Consider the following 17,002-nt stretch of genomic DNA (forward strand, 5'->3'; position numbering starts at 1 on the left):
GACACATAGGCAGGCACTGTCTGCTGGGGATGGTGGCTGAAAGGCAGGGAAGGCATGGGGTGGGATGCATGCCAAGAAACTCTCCGACAGGGTGGCCTTGGAACAGGGATATGAATGAGGTGAGGTCAGAGGTCAAGGGAAGGAAAGGAAGCCAGGAAAAAATGAAGAGCAGGAAACACGGTGGGTCGCAGAGGGGACACGGCAATACTGGCGAGGAGAAGACAGGCAGGCATGAAAAGAGTCACTGATGGTCTTCTAATTGTAGGGTTTCTTTTCTTAATCCATGGAAGATATTGTGGACTTACATTTAAAAACACATTTATTTCGACGTGTGCAGCATATGCTGGGCATTGGGATGGGAGTTGACACTGCTTGTTTTGAGTCATGGTCAAGGCTGCACAGGCCATTCCTCTTCTTGTACTGCTACCCTGAGAAGCTGGACATGATTGTCCACCTGGGGAAAAGAGAGTTATGTGGGAGGTCTCAGCTTTGGGTGCTAGCTGTAACCAACAGGGATGTAGTTACATGTAGAGGCATGTCAAGCCTAGCACATCCTGATGGAGAATGAGAATTTATAGCTTGCAAACACTGACATCATGAGCCCCTTAGAGATTCTCTTTCAGCTCTTCCACATCTTCCAAATTCTTCTAGAAGACTCCCATGAGAAAAAAATCCTACATCCAGGTTCACAAATGTAGAAGGATGTTTCCTCAGATGGGACCAAAGACATCAAAGGGGTATTGTGTGAGGAACATTGAATGGAATCCATCAGCCCTTGTTTTAGTGACCACAGAATGGTGATGTGGAATCTGTCTCACAGCAAGGTCAACTTAGAGATGTTCTGATTCAGTCAGCAAAGATGTTCCCTTGACATGATGAGACACAGGGATCACAAACAGGGGGCCTCCCTATGGGAGTATCTCTTTGTTTCCTTGGAATATTCCCAGTGGCAGCTTGTGGTTATCTTAAGGGTCTGATATATTTTTTGTCCTACATCCATATATGGTGTATGGCAGGAGTAATGTGCATGATGGCTCCTTTACAGGAAACACAGATGACTTGGGTAAGCAGACAGATAGGAAAGAGAGGCAAGACCTAGACACGACTTGGCTAGTGCAAGAAATCAATCAGCCAGCAATGCCCTTGGCCTCCTATGAAGAGAGATGGAATTGGACACAGGGTTAAAGATCAATGAGAGCATGTTTGAGAGTGGTGGTGGGCAGGCTTTCTCACACAGACCTGGAAGAACTGGGGTGGGGGTTGGGGGGATGCAGACAAAAGTGTTGGAGGGGAAAAGCCCCACTTGTGCTTGAGATTGTACCCTGGGGGACCTGTCACACAGGACCTGCCACTTGATGATGCTGACCCCCAAGTATGAACTGTAAATCATCACAGTCCTTGTTAGAGTTGCTAAGACAAACAGACTCATCTACTCATTCAACAGACACCATGTCCCTGTGTGGTACTTTAGGCTCTGAGCAATGGTGAAGAGCATGACTGTGAGTTCCTAAGCTCTCATGCTCACCTACTTTGAATATTTTATAAATTATTTCAGGTAGTGTTATCCAGAGACTGTGGGGGAGATACCTGGGGGTGCAGGCTTGGAGGACCTGAGCTGGTTACATTTGGGCTGAGGGTAGGCAGCCATACAAGACTTGGAGAATGATAGGGACTGTACACAGAAAGTCTGACTTGGAGCAGATCCACCAGAAGGAAATTTGGTTTTGCGTCTGCTGCAGAAGTATCTGGAACCTGTCCAGGCTCTGTGTCTCAGGCGATGCTCACAGCTGGGAGGTGAAGGACAGTGAGTAAGGAGGGTGCCAGCGGGAAGGACACGGTAGTGCTCCCTCCAGGAATCCAGGGGAAAGCGGGGAGCTTGGGATGGGAGTGTGGAGGTGATGGGGTGGCTGCGGAGGTGACAGGGTGGCTGCGGAGGGAGACACGGCTAGTTGTGGAAACAGCACCAGCAGGACTCAGATGCGTGGGTACAGGGAGGGGTGGAGGTGCAAAGAGAAGGATCCAGAAAGATCCAGCACAGCATTGCATGAAAACAATCAGAGAAGATGCACCGGCTCCAGGAGACCTCCCGGATGAAGTATATTAACTGGACCTTGGAATCCTGGGAGGATTTCCTCCTGGGACAGCAAGGTGTGCCTCCTGCATGCCCCAGGCAGTCCTTCAGAGTGGCCACCTAGAGTGGAGCAGGGGGTAGGACAAGGCCTGGAGACCATAGGTCTGGTGTCCTCCAAGAGTCATGTGAGAGGTGGACACACATGACGCTTGTCTTAACCAGGGAGGGTGGTACAGGGGAAGGGGTGCTAACTCAAAGCCAGTGTATCCATTGAGGATGAGTAATCACTGCCAAGGGATTTCACTGGGGTCTCTTTTAGCAGCCATCTCAGCATGGACCTTGGCCTTTATGGCCCCTCTGAGAAAACACAAAGTCCCTTTCAGCTTGCTGGTCAGACCTGTCTGTCTTATCTTCCAGTTAAAACTTCTCCAAGCTCTTTGTCTCTCTTATCTTCCAGTTAAAACTTCTCCCAGCCAGGGAATTCCAATGGGCTACTGAGGGTCTAGCTGGGATGGGGGTAGGGCAGGAGGGCTAACCTTTACTCCAGGAAGATCCGGTATTCTCCAGCTGGCTGGCATTCCTCCAGGATTGGACAGGGAGAAGCTGAACATCTCCCATGCAGGACTCATTCAGCTGTCACATGCATCTATGAGGTGTTTTAAACTAATCCAAGGCCACAGTACCCTTCCTCTCATGGCCCCACAAGGACTGTGAGACTCTGAAGATCCTGCAACTCTGCCATGTGGCTCTCCCCTGCATGGCCTCCATCAAGGTCAGTCAGGAGCCCCAAATCACCCCATGACTGACCACAGATAAAGCAAGACAGGACCATAAAGATGTCTCACATAGGGCCATTGCAGGAGCCTCAAAGGAAGAAGAAGAAGGCCAAAGCTGAGCAGCTTGAAGGAGGAGCCCTCAGGATTGGGCGCTGCATTTGGTTTTGGCTACCTGTGCTCTTCTCTGGGGAGATGACTTCCCCCACGCTCAGCACTCCTTAGCTGCCTGTGGTTCTTTGTGTAGGGTTGAGGCCTCAGGAGCTCTCCGCAGCCCACGTTAGCATGTGTCTTGGTGTCATGATTATTCGGGTCATATTTAGGCAGCCTTATCGTTAGGACTGCATGGGCGTCGCTGCTCTGACATTTCTCTGACAACCTCACAGCAAACTTCTTCCTCCTCCAGCTCTTACAGTCTTCCCACCCCCACTTCTGCTATGAGCCCTGGGTAAGAGAACTGCTTTATAGATGGATCAGTTAGGACTGAGCTCCACAACTCTGCATTTTGGTTGGTTGTGGTTTTCAGCAGAGGTCTCTGTCTGTTGCAAAGAGAAGCGCCCTGGATGAAGGGTGAAGATTAGACTCATCTGTGGGTTTAAGGACAAATGTTTAGATCGTCATTAGGGATGGTTATTGTTTAGTAAAGTGGTAGTTTTAGGTTCTCCTCCACAATCGATGAGTTCACTAACCTTGAGTAGTTGACTAGAGTTCCAGTACCAGGCATGATTTCCCTCTTGTTGAGAAAGCCATAAGTCCAATTAGCGAGCTCCTGGTTACAGCCAAGGTATACATGCCACTGCTGCCTCCTTAGTGTTGTCACACTATGCCGCTTGTTGCTGTGGCTCACAGGCATCATAGCTGGGTAGGACTCTGGGGGACAGAGGCTTTGACTTGAGGCGCTGCCGCTGTGGTCTCTGCACTGGGAGGTATGATTCCATGGAACTGGGACAATAGTATGGAACTGGTTCTGCAAGAGACACTGCATGAGGGATGCAGACGCTGCTGCATGAGGGATGCAACCGTCACTGCCAAGGTGCAAAAGCGAGGGTTCGGGCACAGAGATGAAGCAAACTGGAGCAGGCGGCGTGAAACTCAGTCACTGTGTGACATGTTGCTGCAAGGCACACAGCCTGTGTCCCAACGTCACTGACAATACAAGGAAAGGGTTGGGATTGAGAGGTCCGCTCAGCTTGCAGTTCAGAGCCCCAGAGTCATGTTTCCCCAGTGAGTAGAAGCGTCAAAGGGCAAAGGAGAATCTTCCATTAATGGGCCACCAGGAGAACTAAATGACGGATACAAGGGGCCTGGAAGTTGCCTTGATGTCCAGGACAAACAGGAACAAGTTTTAGTAAGCTGATGGCATTATAGACTGCTGCCAGCGCCCTGGGGTCACAGGAGAAGGTCAGAGCTCCAGACAGCTGTGGTTCAGGGGATAGTACAAACAGGAGCAGTTTAGCCTGCCTTGGCCCTAACTGCTACCGAACACCTGCTGGCCCCATTCCCTACCTCTTGCCGTTCTCTTGGGTCTAAGCCACTGTGTGGTCTATCATAGCACACCGAACCCTGCCCTTCTTACCCCAGTGTTGTGAAAATGTAGCTCATTACATGTGTGTACCTGTTTTCCATAAGCACAGGTACCTCTGATCAAGGTCCCATAAGCAACCCACAGCTTCCTGGAAACCAGTTCACGGAACATATTCAGCTCTAAGTGCATCATTTGGTGGTCCTCACTGGCCCCAGATAAAGAGAAACACTTCCTTCCCTTTCATATCCTCATCTAGAGGGCCCCCATGTTAGCCTATGTCCCCTCCAGGCCTTACTTCCTCCTATGGGACAGGTCATGACAATCACCACGTACGCACAAGCGAGCACAGAGGTCCTGCCTGTGTCAGGGTACGGAAGCATGGGAGCCTGTCTCATTTCTGCTTCCGTGTCTGTCTATTTTGCCTGCTGTCTAGGCCATGACTGATTTAAAACAGGGGAGGCCTTGCTGTTCTTTGAGCAAGCACAGGAATTGTTCCCAGAACTATGCTTGTCCTCTGGCTTTGCTCATCCTGAACGGTAGAGCTGAGGTTCGGAACACTCCACTCTTCCTTAGGGACACCTGCTGCCCACTGTCCAGACAGGGGTATTCCAGAAACTGGAGAAAGGCCTTTAGGAGCAGGCATAGTGGACTGGCAGTGGGGGGCTAGATCACTGCTACAGAATCCGCTTCTGTAGAAGGTCTTAAGGGCCACATTCCCCTCCCTAAGGAGCTCCTAAAGGCTGTTGGAAAGAGGCTCTTTCTAAAACACGCACAGGGAAAGATGGCCACCTGGCGGCCAGATACTAACATTACATCACAGAACGAGAAGGTCACACTATCAGAAGGCGTGACAGAATTGCAGGCTCTTAGGGGTGGTTGGGGAATTTAAAATTCATAACAAAATTCAGCCCGCTTTTGAGTGGTTGATCAAATGAAAGACTCTCCTCTCCTTGTGTGTATGTGTCCGGGTGAAAACACACCTATGTGAGCATGCATGTGGAAGCTGAGGACATCCTCATGTCTCATTCATCCTTCAGGGGCCATCCATGTTGTTTTTGGAGACAGAACCTCTTGCTGACCTAGAAATCACCATGCGCTCCACTCTGCCTGGCTAGAAAGCCTCTGGGATCTGCCTGTCTCTGCTTCCTCAGCACTGAGATTGCAAGCATGCCTGCTTGTTTTCTTTGTTTGTCTTTTAAATGTGGGTTCTGGGAATCAAACTCGGGTCCTCTCCTCCTGCCTGTGCGTTGTGCAGCAAGCACTTTGACGACTGAGCTCTCTCAGCCCACAATATATCTTATCATAAAGCAAAACATAATTTGAAATAACAAGTAGCTTTCCATGGGGAGTTTTCCTTGGTTTCTAAACCTAATCTGTCAGCCACTCCAGCTAAGGCACTTCACTCATTCAGGCAGCCAGCTGGCTACTAATCCTACCAACCTCCAAAGCTTTGCTTCCTAGAAGCTGCATATGTCTGGAGGAAGAGAAGGTATGAGGTGAGAATGCAGGCCTTTAGGTAGATTCTCCTAGTGGATGGTGGGATTTGACAGCACAGGGAATCTTCTAGAGTCATTGCTGGAATTCAGGTACCCCACCAGGGCTGAGGACACTGACAGAAAAACATAGTTCGTGAAAGTCTGACAGGAAATATGATAGGTCTCTTCTCTTCTCTTCTCTTCTCTTCTCTTCTCTCCTCTCCTCTCCTCTCCTCTCCTCTCCTCCCCTCCACTCCACTCCCCTCCCCTCCCCCTCTCTCTCTGTGGGTATGGGTGTGTGCATGCAACCACATGTATGCATATGTCTATGTACCTGTGTGTGTGAGGGGGTACATATGCAAGTGTGTAAGGACCCATGTGTTAAGGACAGAGTTTAGGTCTCTTCCTCCAGTTCTCTCCAGCTTCACCTTTGAGTCTCCCATGGGGCCTGGAGTTTCTGTATCCCACTAGCTTAGCTGCCAGCATGCCAAGGAACCCTTTAGTCTCTTCCGTGCCAATGAATGCTGCGTCTTGCTTTTCATCTGGACACTGGGTATCTTAGTCAGGGTTCACTATTGCTGTGAAGAGACACCATGATCATGGCAACTTTTATAAAGAAAACATTTAATTGAGGGGCCTCAATTACAGTTCAGAGGTTCAGTCAATTATCTCATCATGGCAAGGAGCATGGCAGCATGCAGGCAGAGGTGCTGGAGCTGAGACTGTTACATCTTGCAAGCAATAGGAAATCAACTGACTATCACATGAGTGAAGCTTGAGAAAAAGACTTCAAAGCCCGTCCCCACAGTGACACACTTCCTACAGAAGGTGTGGCCAAGTTAAAGGCGTGTCCTCCGGCCTCAAGGTCTGGACTAAAGGCCTGTGTCATTCAGCCTCCTCCAACAAGGCCACACCTCCTAATAGTGCCACTCCCTATGAGCTTATGGTGGCCAAATACATTCAAACTACCTCATTGGATATCAGAACTCACGCCATGTTCCCAGCCTAGGACATGTGCTTTATAAAGTGCTGTCGTTTCTTATGAGTAGGCTGAGATATGTCTTGGGCTGTTTTCTGTTACTAATACCGTATATCCACACCTGGGTAAGATTTAAAAAGAGGTTTGCTCTGTCTGTGGTTCTGTAAACATCGAAGGCCAGGGGAAGGCCCTCCTGCAGTCTCAAATGTGTCAGTGTGTGGTATCACAGAGAGGAAGCAGGTGTCTGTCTCCTTCCAAAGCCACAAATGGTCATCTCAGGGGCTCCATTCTGGTGGCCATATCTATTCTTAGGCACGTCTTCAAGTCTCTTAATCTAAACACCGAAGTCTTAACCCTGGTTGCAGCTTCTGTGAGTTGCTTTGCTGCTGAATGCAGGAAGATGAATCCAAGATGCCCTGGGCAGTGAGGCCAAGAGTGCACAAGGCTCAGTCTCGGGCCACAGCAGTTCCTTAGCCTGACCACTCCCTGCGGTTGCTGGCCTCTTGGACCACGTGTACACCCTCAGCTTATAACCTTCTCACTCCTTTCCTGCCAGGCTGCAAGTATTCCAATGGGTCATCACTTTCCTATTTTGTCATGACTTTTGCTCAACAATCTCACATTGACTCTAACTAACAGTAGCCAATATGCCCCCACGGCACAGCTTGAGTGCTTCATTTCGAAATCTCGTTTTGAATAACCTAGTGAATCACTTTCCAGTCCAGCCTTCCACAAGCCTCAGGATGTAGGTCCTATCACCAAGTTACTTCGTTGTGATGTTGTAACAAGGATGATGTTGTAACAAGGGTGAGGATGACCTTTCTTCCGATTCCCAGTAGGAATCCTTCCCACCTGAGAGTAGTTCCCTCCTCTCATCTTCTTGCAGACCCCTTAGAATAGCAGTTCTCAACCTGTGGGTCACAACCCTCTTGGGGGGGGTGTTGAAGGACGCTTTCACAGGGGTCGCATATCGGATATCCTGCATATCAGATTTTTACGTTATAATTTATATTTATAACAGTTGCAAAATTACAGTTTTGAAGTAGCAACAAAAATAAATTTATGGTTGGGTGTCACCACAAAATGAGAAACAACTGTATTAAAAGTTCGATGCATTAGGAAGGTTGAGCTTAAAACTTACTAGGGCCTGTTCCTCCAAATTCCTTCCAGTCTCAAGCTATCACTCAATTGTAAAGTCACTCCTACATTGTCAGATACTTGCTACCAGAAATCCTCTCCAAACTCGATAGGAACTTTGTCTAGGTCTGCTTGCCGTTGCAATAAGAGGCCACACACTGAGTGATTTAAAGGACTGATTTGGTTTCACTGACTCAGCAGCTAAGAGAGAACACCTGGCCTGCCTTAAGCCTGGGGACGCCCTGAGGCAGGGCCTTGCAAGGTAAGAAACAGAGTGCATCTGTGTTTCTTCTCTGTCACCGCTTCTTCTTCTAAAGCTATGGTACCCCATCAAGGGGCTCCTCTCCAATTCTACTGGTCTCCCCAGGTTTCTACCTCTAAACGCTCACCTAGTGGTGTAAATTTCTATTCTCTTAATAGCATGCTGAGGGAATTAAACAACAGCACATGTTTGGGACGGGACAAACTATAGCAAAATGTATTTATCTGTCTTCCAAGATGGATAGAGCCACTAGTGAATGACAAATACTTGGTTTCTACATAGTGAATCCTGTGGTTAAAAAAAAAAATCACCACACAATTCAAAATTTGATCTTTGAAAAACTTGTTGAAACTAAGAAGCAAGCAGGGAAACGGGTGTTAACTTAGGACCAAAGAAAACGGGGAGCCTGGAAGGCCAAGTGGGACCTCCACACACCTAGGTAGACGGCAGAGTGTTTCAGGAAAGAGGCAAGCGCAGGAAATGAGCTGTGGCAGGTGGGCAGCATTTAGCTTCTCAGGACCGACCCACTCATGGTGCGCTGTTTTCCCAGAATGCAGTAGAGTGAGAGGATGCTGATATCTTCTGCTCTGCTAAGGCAATTTGCAATAAAATAAATAAAAACAAACCCACCCAGTTGGGAAATACAATTATGGTGAAGAGAAATCTGCATGCATCAGGAGTGAGAACTAGACAGTTGCCAGGGTCCATATCCATTTTCCTAGTCTCTAAGGGATGACACGGTGTGCTTCACAAGGCACATGGCTCCCTCCTGCATCGACTCACTCCCCCGGCTCTAACTGCCCCAGAAAGACTGTATTCGCGAGAGGCACCAGTGTCCCCAGCCCCATCCCCACTGTGAGACCGTTCACAGGAATCCCATGATGGAAGAAGAAAATGGCTAAAGCTGAGGTCCAACCAGAAGGGGAGCCTGTATCTAGAGAAAGAAATTTCCTCAGCTTTGACAGCTTGTCAGATCACCTTGCAGCAGAAAGCTGGAACCAACGAGATGATATGTTAGGCAAGACCACACCCTGACCAGAGCTGCCTGGGTATGCGTACCCCCTGCTTTCTACTTAAACCTAAACCCATGCCATGATTCTGAAAATGGACTTGGGGTGACGGCTGGGGGTAGTTAGTGGATCTCTTTTTCTTCCTAATGTGACCACGTTGGGTGCATCTTTTCCTGCCTTTCACTATTGTGTCCTTTAATTTGACATGTGGTGGATGGGTGGCCACGCCTAGCTTGTTAGTTACCAGGGACTGGCTCTGACCATTAAAAACTATGTTCCTCTTATGTACTCTGTTCAGTAGCCTCTGAGGAGACCTGGACCTTCTATACAGACTGTGTACAGTGTGTCAGATCATGGGCCTGTCTTGCTTGGGTGCAAACAATTCTGGGTATCCATCTGGTCCTTCAACGTCAAACAAAGAGGCTTGAAAAGGGGACAGGGTGTGAGAGGTTTGAGTGTTATCAATGGCACTTTCCATCTCCAGAGTTAAGAGAGGACCGCGGGGTCTGGATGCCCACTTAATACCTGCAACACTATTGTCGAAATCTCAGAAATTGGGACTTTGTAACCAGCAGATGAGGAGCCGCCAGACTCCTCCAAGTAGATACTTAATGGCAACAAAGAACGTTTCTGAGGGCGGTGGATACAATGTTCGGAGGTCAGCGAGAGTTCCAACCCTGAATTCAAGCCGCCGCTAACGCCTAATGAGAATGTCTCCCTTTCAACCTCTCCAGCATAAGCACGACGGCGTCTGGGAAACCGCTCAGAGAGGTTGCGGGGCTTGGCTGTGTGCAGACAGGACCCACGGATCAGATGTAGGGCTCATCTGCTAGGAGCACGGGGCTTGGAGGTTAGCCCAGGAGGCTCTCCGTCCCCGCCTGCCGCGAGACACTCCGGGAACTGCCGTCCTTCCTCCGCCCCCGCACGCCCCCGTGCAAGCCCAGCGGGAGACCACTGCGGCTGTGGATGTAACTGCTGCACTTTCCTGCCCTAGGCTAGGGTCCTCCTGCGGAAGGCTGCGTCCTAGTGGCATCACAGACCCCGCCCCTTAGAGGCGGAAGGGACTTAGGTGTCTACGCAGAGCCTGTAATGCGGCGGGCGGGCGGGCTGGAGAGGACTGACCAGCCTCCGAGGCAGGACCTAGCTCTTGCTCAGCTCTCCCAAGGACGCGTCCTAGGGCTTTGTCCTTGGCGGGCCCCCCCGCCCTCGCTCCGCGCCGACTTTCTGCTCAGGCGGCGCCTCGGACAGCCCAGAGAAGGGGCGGGCCCGGGTGGGGCGGGGACCTGGTGTGCTGTCGTCGCGCTTGGGCCCTCCGGGCTACGCCGCTCCCCAGTGCTCCGGGCTGCTAGGCTGGTCGGAGCCCTAGGCCGCCTCCACGGGGACCTCTGAGCACGCATGGACCTGCCCGCGCCCGGCGGGAAGCGGCCAGGCTGGAGGTGGCCGGGGCGGCGGGGCAGGGCCGAGGCAGCGGGCCCGTGAGCGCGCGCCCTGCAGGCCTGGCCGCAGCACCATGATGCCCGGCGAAACGCACCCCGCGGCGCCGGGGCCAGCCGACCTCGCGCGGTGTCAGGGTTGCGCCTCCCTGCAGCAGGTAACGACGATCCCCGGCCGACCCCCTTGGCGCTGTCTTGGGAGCGGGTGCCTGTGCTTTGTTTAGTCACGGGCTCCAGAGCTGGTCCACCTGGTGCGATGCTGGTGGCGAAATGAATGCGCCCTGCAGGGCCCCTTCCTCCTCTGCCCAGATTCAGGGTTTGCAGGGCCGAGTTGGGTTGGTGGGTGACCCTAAGTGCAGAGGGAATCTTCCTTTCTGGGGTGAAGGCCTTCTCGCATTCCTAATCATTTGTTACTTGAAGGCAAGGCTTTTATGTTTTATGTTGCGTGCCCGGGTCACGAGACTTCACGATTCGGGAGCTGCATTTCGTTTTACACCTATCTATTAAAGTACTATCCACCGTAGCTTTGGTTAAATAACGTGTTAGTTGTCTGATTAAAATATTCCATTAAGATGTGTACGTCGTGGTAGTTTGTTACAGTAGCATGCTCTGTTCTCAATAGCCGCTGCAGATGAGTTGTGGGGTTTACTGATGTAGTGGAAATAGTCCCAGTTCACCTCATTCACCTTGTCCCATTCACCTCATCCCCTTTCTGCCTCGTGTTCTAGACACCGTTCACATTCTGGTGAACCAGGTGGACACGAGTAAGATGAACGTGGGCAAGTACCACTTGACAGGATTTTAGATGTTGGGAAGAAAATAATGGGACAATGTCAGGATGTCCGAGTTGGTGTTTTTGAGGCCGTGGCAGATGTGAATGTTGAAAAAGCAGCTCTGGAGATCGGTTTTAACAGGTGGGACGGTTTCTGTGATGAGGAAGAGCTGTGCATGTTTGATGTTTGATGAGCAAAGCCTGTGGAAGCCTCATGGTTGGTGAGACGAGGTAAAGTGCAGTGTCTTTGCGCCAATTTTTATATTCCACTTGTTCTGGGAATAGGAGGTGGGGGCATATATGCTGGCACTCTTGTATAAAGAAAATGAATGAATCAAGCCATTTTGTAGCTAGCCCACATTGTGAGGGCATCTTAGAATCCTCTGCTTCCATCTCAAGATTCTCAATGGCTTGCTCTTGTATCTTTAATAGACCATATTTGTTTTTTGATCCTGTTCATTCACTCAAAGAATTTTTTTGCATCCCCTGCTGTCTTATAGCAATGTAAGAAGCAGAGGAAAATTATATTAGAAGTAATATGTTGGTACAAATAGAGTTAAAAGTAGGAGGGAAGAGTACGCAAGGACCAGGATGGTGGTTGCTGGGATTTTGTGGTCTCTGGGAAAATCATATTTGAACAAGAAAATGAGTTCTGTTCATTTCTTTGGAGACACACATCCTAGTGGATGCCTCAAGGCCTGGAGTAGGTGCTTTCCCAGTGTGCTTAGGAAGAGCAAGTGTGGTAGTTTGAGTGTATTTGGCCCCCATAAGCTCATAGGGAGTGGCACTATTAGGAGGTGTGGCCAGATTTTGAGGCTGGAGGGCACATCTTTAATTTGGCCACACCTTTTGTTCAAGTGTGTCACTGTGGGGGCAGGCTTTGAAGTCCTTTTCTCAAGCTTCCTTCGATGTGATGGTCAGTTGATTTCCTGTTGCCTGCAAGATGTAGCAGTCTCAGCTCCAGCACCTCTGCTGGCATGCCACCACGCTCCCTGTCATGATGAGATTAGACTGAACCTCTGAAACTGTAATTGAGCCCCCTCAATTAAATGTTTTTTTTCTAAGAGCTGCCATGGTCCTGGTGTCTTTTCAGAGCAACAAAAAACCAAACTAAGACAGCAAGAAAGCCAGTGAGACTGAGGGTTCAGGGTTTGCGGGGGTCATATCAGCAAGAGCAGCCCTGGTTGTGTGAGCCTCACACACCAATGCATGGGCCTGGTCTTCTCTGAGTCACTGGAGGTTTCTGCACAGAACAGCTGTGTGAACTGTGCTTCTCTGCCCTCCTGAGAGCGGCCTGCACACACTGCCCACCAGGAGTCTCAGTCTTGTTGAATCAGCAGAGGCGTTGAGACCTTCAGGTTGCTTGAGACCATCCTGGTGCCTTCTCTCACAGCCTGCATCCATTTACTGGTTCTCTTGATTCCCCATTTTTAATCTTACCATCCTTACTGTAGGAAGCATTCTAAACTATGGCCTAGAAGCTACTGTTTCCACTTCCCAAGGGCGCCCCCTTTCCCCTCTCCAAGACACACTTCCACTCTTGGTTTCCATAACAGCAATTAGAGGAGGGGTTCCTTTAGATCTCTATAGGCCTGGTCTGTAAACTTTTTTCCTTAAGGGGCAAGATCGTAAATTATTGGGCTTTTGGGACTTGTTCACACCTTCTCAGTTGCCATTGAGGTGTGAAAGCAGCCATAGACAAGAGTAAAAGAGTCCATGGCTGTGCTCCTAACAATAGGAATGTAGCTTTTGAAAAGGCTTTTCAGGGCAATAGTGTTCCAGAGACTGCTGTGAGTTCTGTCTCTGGAACACTTATTTAATTTGCAAAGTGAGTCAGGGAAGATGGGTCTCTAGCGGACATAGCGCATCGCAGCGAGGCTCTATGCTCATTTCCTGTATGTGTTGAGAGATGGAAGCTTTGTCTATTAACACCACCAAGGCAAAGTGTTGACCAGGATGGAAGTGTGTAGTGCACGTGGAGGGCAGAGGATGAGTTGATGAATAGAAGCTGGGTTTGGTTAAGGGTAAATTATCTCAATAATGTGACCTAGTGAGAGTATTACAGCACAGAGTTCATTGAAGCTCTAGGAAATGATAACAAGAAAAGGCTCTTGAGTGTGAGAAGCAAGACAGGGTGAAGCCTGTTAGGCTGGGTCTTGTGTCCGGAAGTGAAAGGTACTAAGATTTTAGTCTTTGAATAATTATATGAACTGTGATGGAAGGAAGAAAGGAAGCCAGCTGAGGAAAGGCTGTTGGGAATGTGGGGCTACAGCTTTAAAATGACATTAGACTGGGGAGTTTTAGCCATTTTCAGATGTTTGCAAAGTGTCTGAAATGTCCTAATGCACTTCCAAGGAAGTGGAAGCTGGTTTCTAGGTTTCTATGGGTGCTGAGTTCATAGTAAGAATCTTTTTCATGGGAAGGGGTTAGGTAGTCCTTTGAGTCATTTAAGCTTTGAAAACCACGAGCATCTTAAGAGAATCTGGCTGCTGGGGCTGGACTCTTGAAGAAGAAAGCATGGAATGGGGAGGGGTGGAAAGAGATAAGGAGACTTAAACAGGAAGTGGGTCACTGGCCTGTTGGGAGGAGAGAGATGACTGGACATTGCCACAGCAAGCAAGTGCTTGCTATATGCAGCTTAAACTGGTGCAGGAGAGAAGCCTTGTAGTTTTAAACCACTGATACTCTGGATCCTATGGAAGAGGTCCACATAGTCTTCTCACAATGGCACCAACTGCAGTGCTGGGCCTTCAATCTGACTTGGAGCCTTATGGTAGCAGGTTCCTGTTCTGAACTGAATAGTCTTTGCTTGCAGAACATCTTCATGTCTGTTTGGCCCTTGTTTCCTTTAGAATGGAAGAAACAGTTGCCTTTTTAATCTATTCCCTCAGAAATGTATCCAAAGGCAGCCATGCTTCCTGACATCGTAAGTATCTCCTGATAGCTTCATAGGTGACTCTTGACCTTTGGATTGTAGTAGTTTGTTACTGATCTGTAGCCCAGCATTCACGTGTTCTAGAACCTCAGCAGTCACAAAAACTAATGTGGGGCCTGAATCTGATGATACTGTGTAAATTAGGCAGGCCCTGCATTGCATAGTTTTAGGTTAATTGATTGTTGGAAGTTACCACCCCCCACCCCCCACCTTGAGCGTTTGAGACTCTGCACTTTTGCGTTAGAACTGGTCTGCTTATAAAAGCTACAGATACTCCCAGAGCAGGAAACTGGTCAGAAGTATTTCACTACAGGATCTTCCATGTGTGGAATTTGGAGAGAACTATCAGGGAAACCTGCAGAGAGCAACCTCCTCCCTTTGCAAAGAGCACCCCTACCTTGAGCAGTGGATCCCACCTGCACACAGGACTTGTGGGTCAGAAGGACCCAAAGGGCCCTGAACCCATCATACTCTGTTAATCTTACTATTCAGAGAGTTCAGTTCCAAACAACGTAAATGAACCCAGATTTGACAAGGAGAAAAAAATGTTCAATTAGGAACATTGCAGTATAAACTGGTGGGTGGTATCTGGATGTCTGACTCTTCACACTGACATGCACACAGGCCTTGGGCGTAGTGCAGAAGGGGCTGAAACAGATCATTTGGAAGGTTCTCCTTTCCCTCTTGGACAGTGGCTGTCAGCCTTCCTAATGCTGTGACCCTTGTCCTCGTGTTGTGGTGACCCCCCACCATAAAATATTTTATTGCTACTTTATAACTGATTTTGCTACTGTTAGGAATCGTATGTAACTATCTGTGTTTTCTGTCTTAGGTGACTCCTGTGAACAGGTTGTTTGACCATACACCCTGTTTAGTGATTGGGCTTTAGTTTTAGTTTTTCTTGTTGTTATGACAAAACACTTAGCATTTGTCGTGGTTGGAGGGGATACAGTCCATGGGGAACCATGGCAATGGGAGGATGAGATATGTGCTCACACTGTGGAGCAGGGAGGAGGCTGGGGGTGAGTGCTAGTGCTCAACTAGCTTGATCCTTGTCATTCCATGTGGGGCCTTAGCCCCTGGGGTGGCGCTGCTCATATTCAGAACAGGCCTTCCACCCTGGGTTAAAAACCTCCCCGGAAACACCCTTACAGACACTCTGTAGTGTGTCTCCTAGCTAATCCAAATCTAATCAAGTTGACCTTGAAGATTAATAACAATATTTTCTCCTTTCATCCCAAATGTGATATTTACTGTATGTTGGAGATTGCAGTGGACTGAACACTTAACGTGGCTGATCCTGCTGCCATGTCTCCTGTTAACTTAGGCTTTTCAGTTTCCCTACCTGAAGCATACATAGAACTGAGCAGGTGGACGGTAAGAAACTTTGCCCCATCACTCAGTAAGAGAGGGAGTGAGGATTAGTGGTGCAGGTTCACATGAATGTGGAGCTAAGGTTTGTTAGCTGTCTCTGGCGTAGTACTTGACATTACAGTGTGGCACCTGGAAGCAAGGCAGGAAAGATTCCAGATGGAGTAGCAAAGGACTAGAAGGAAAACGAGAAAAAGAGAAGCATTTCTGTTGCAGAGTGATGAGGAGTGCCCTTTCCTGTTGCCAGCTTTGCCTAAATGCCCCTCAGTGCGGCTTGGCATAGTGGCACACCCCTGAAGTCCCAGCATGCCCAAGTCCAAGGTATGAGGAGCTACAGCTTCCGGACTCGCCTGGGCTGCTAAGTGATGTACTTACTGTCTGAGAAGCCAACCTTTAATGCTTTCGTTCCTCCAGAGCCTACCACCACCCCTCCTGCTGATCCAGGGCTTGTTTCTGCCTACACGTGTGTTCTCCATCATTCTTACTCTTGGGTTCATGCTCTGGGCAGACCTGCTCACATCTTTTGGTACCTCTCTGAGCAAGGATGTCCTAGGACAGAAGTTTGTGGCAGATTTGAAAATATCTCTTATACAGAAGTTTGAATTTTCTTTCCAAGATGGGAAGTATCCCTGTGTAGGGCCCTCGTCTCTAGTGAGGCCCTTCCAGCTTCAGATGCTTAGAAGGTCTTTACCCTGTCTCCACCACTCTAAAATCATAACTCTGTTCTAAGGGTGGTGTCCTGTTGGGATCCACAGGCTTCCTGTTGGATATTGGAGGAGCACTTTCCCTTACATAATGGAACACTGTCTCCCACGTCTGTCTGTCTTTCCATTGCTTTGTCCAGAGCACTTGTCACTGGGCCTGTGGGACTGTTTCCTCTGACACCAGTATTCGGTGTCTGTTTCTGTCTTCCATCTCTGTATCTGCTTTCTTTTCTGGGACCTTTTGTTGAATTCTGTGGTCAGAATTTGTGAGTCTGTAATTATGTTCTCCTGGTTAGGATTTAGCTATAACTTAACTAGTGTAAAATGTATTATTTTGATGTGTACAATTAGTCAATGACATCTAGCAGTTGAGTGATTACCCACAGCCTCCTCCTGAAACATTCCCTCCTGCCCTCAAGGAAGCCTTTCCCAGCCAGCAGTCATCCCAGCCCCCTCCCTGTGTTGCCTGCCAAGTCCTCAGCTGCAGGTTTGCTTGGTATGGACAGTGTACATGACTGGAGTTAGTACACAGTGTCTGCGGTGGGTGCTGCAGCT

General features: G+C 49.0%; 1 protein-coding gene across 1 annotated transcript in view; it reads left to right on the forward strand.

Annotated features, from left to right (window-relative positions):
• Positions 1 to 10,540: 10,540 nt before the first annotated feature.
• Ice1 (interactor of little elongation complex ELL subunit 1) overlaps positions 10,541 to 17,002 on the forward strand; it is a 53,633-nt gene continuing 47,171 nt past the window's right edge. The window contains exon 1 of the mRNA XM_059276651.1: positions 10,541 to 10,823. Within this exon, the coding sequence (XP_059132634.1) occupies positions 10,743 to 10,823 (81 nt within the window). The 5' untranslated portion in view covers positions 10,541 to 10,742. The remainder of the gene's footprint in view (positions 10,824 to 17,002) is intronic.

This window comes from Peromyscus eremicus, chromosome 11 (assembly GCF_949786415.1).
Source record: "Peromyscus eremicus chromosome 11, PerEre_H2_v1, whole genome shotgun sequence".
NCBI lineage: Eukaryota > Metazoa > Chordata > Mammalia > Rodentia > Cricetidae > Peromyscus > Peromyscus eremicus.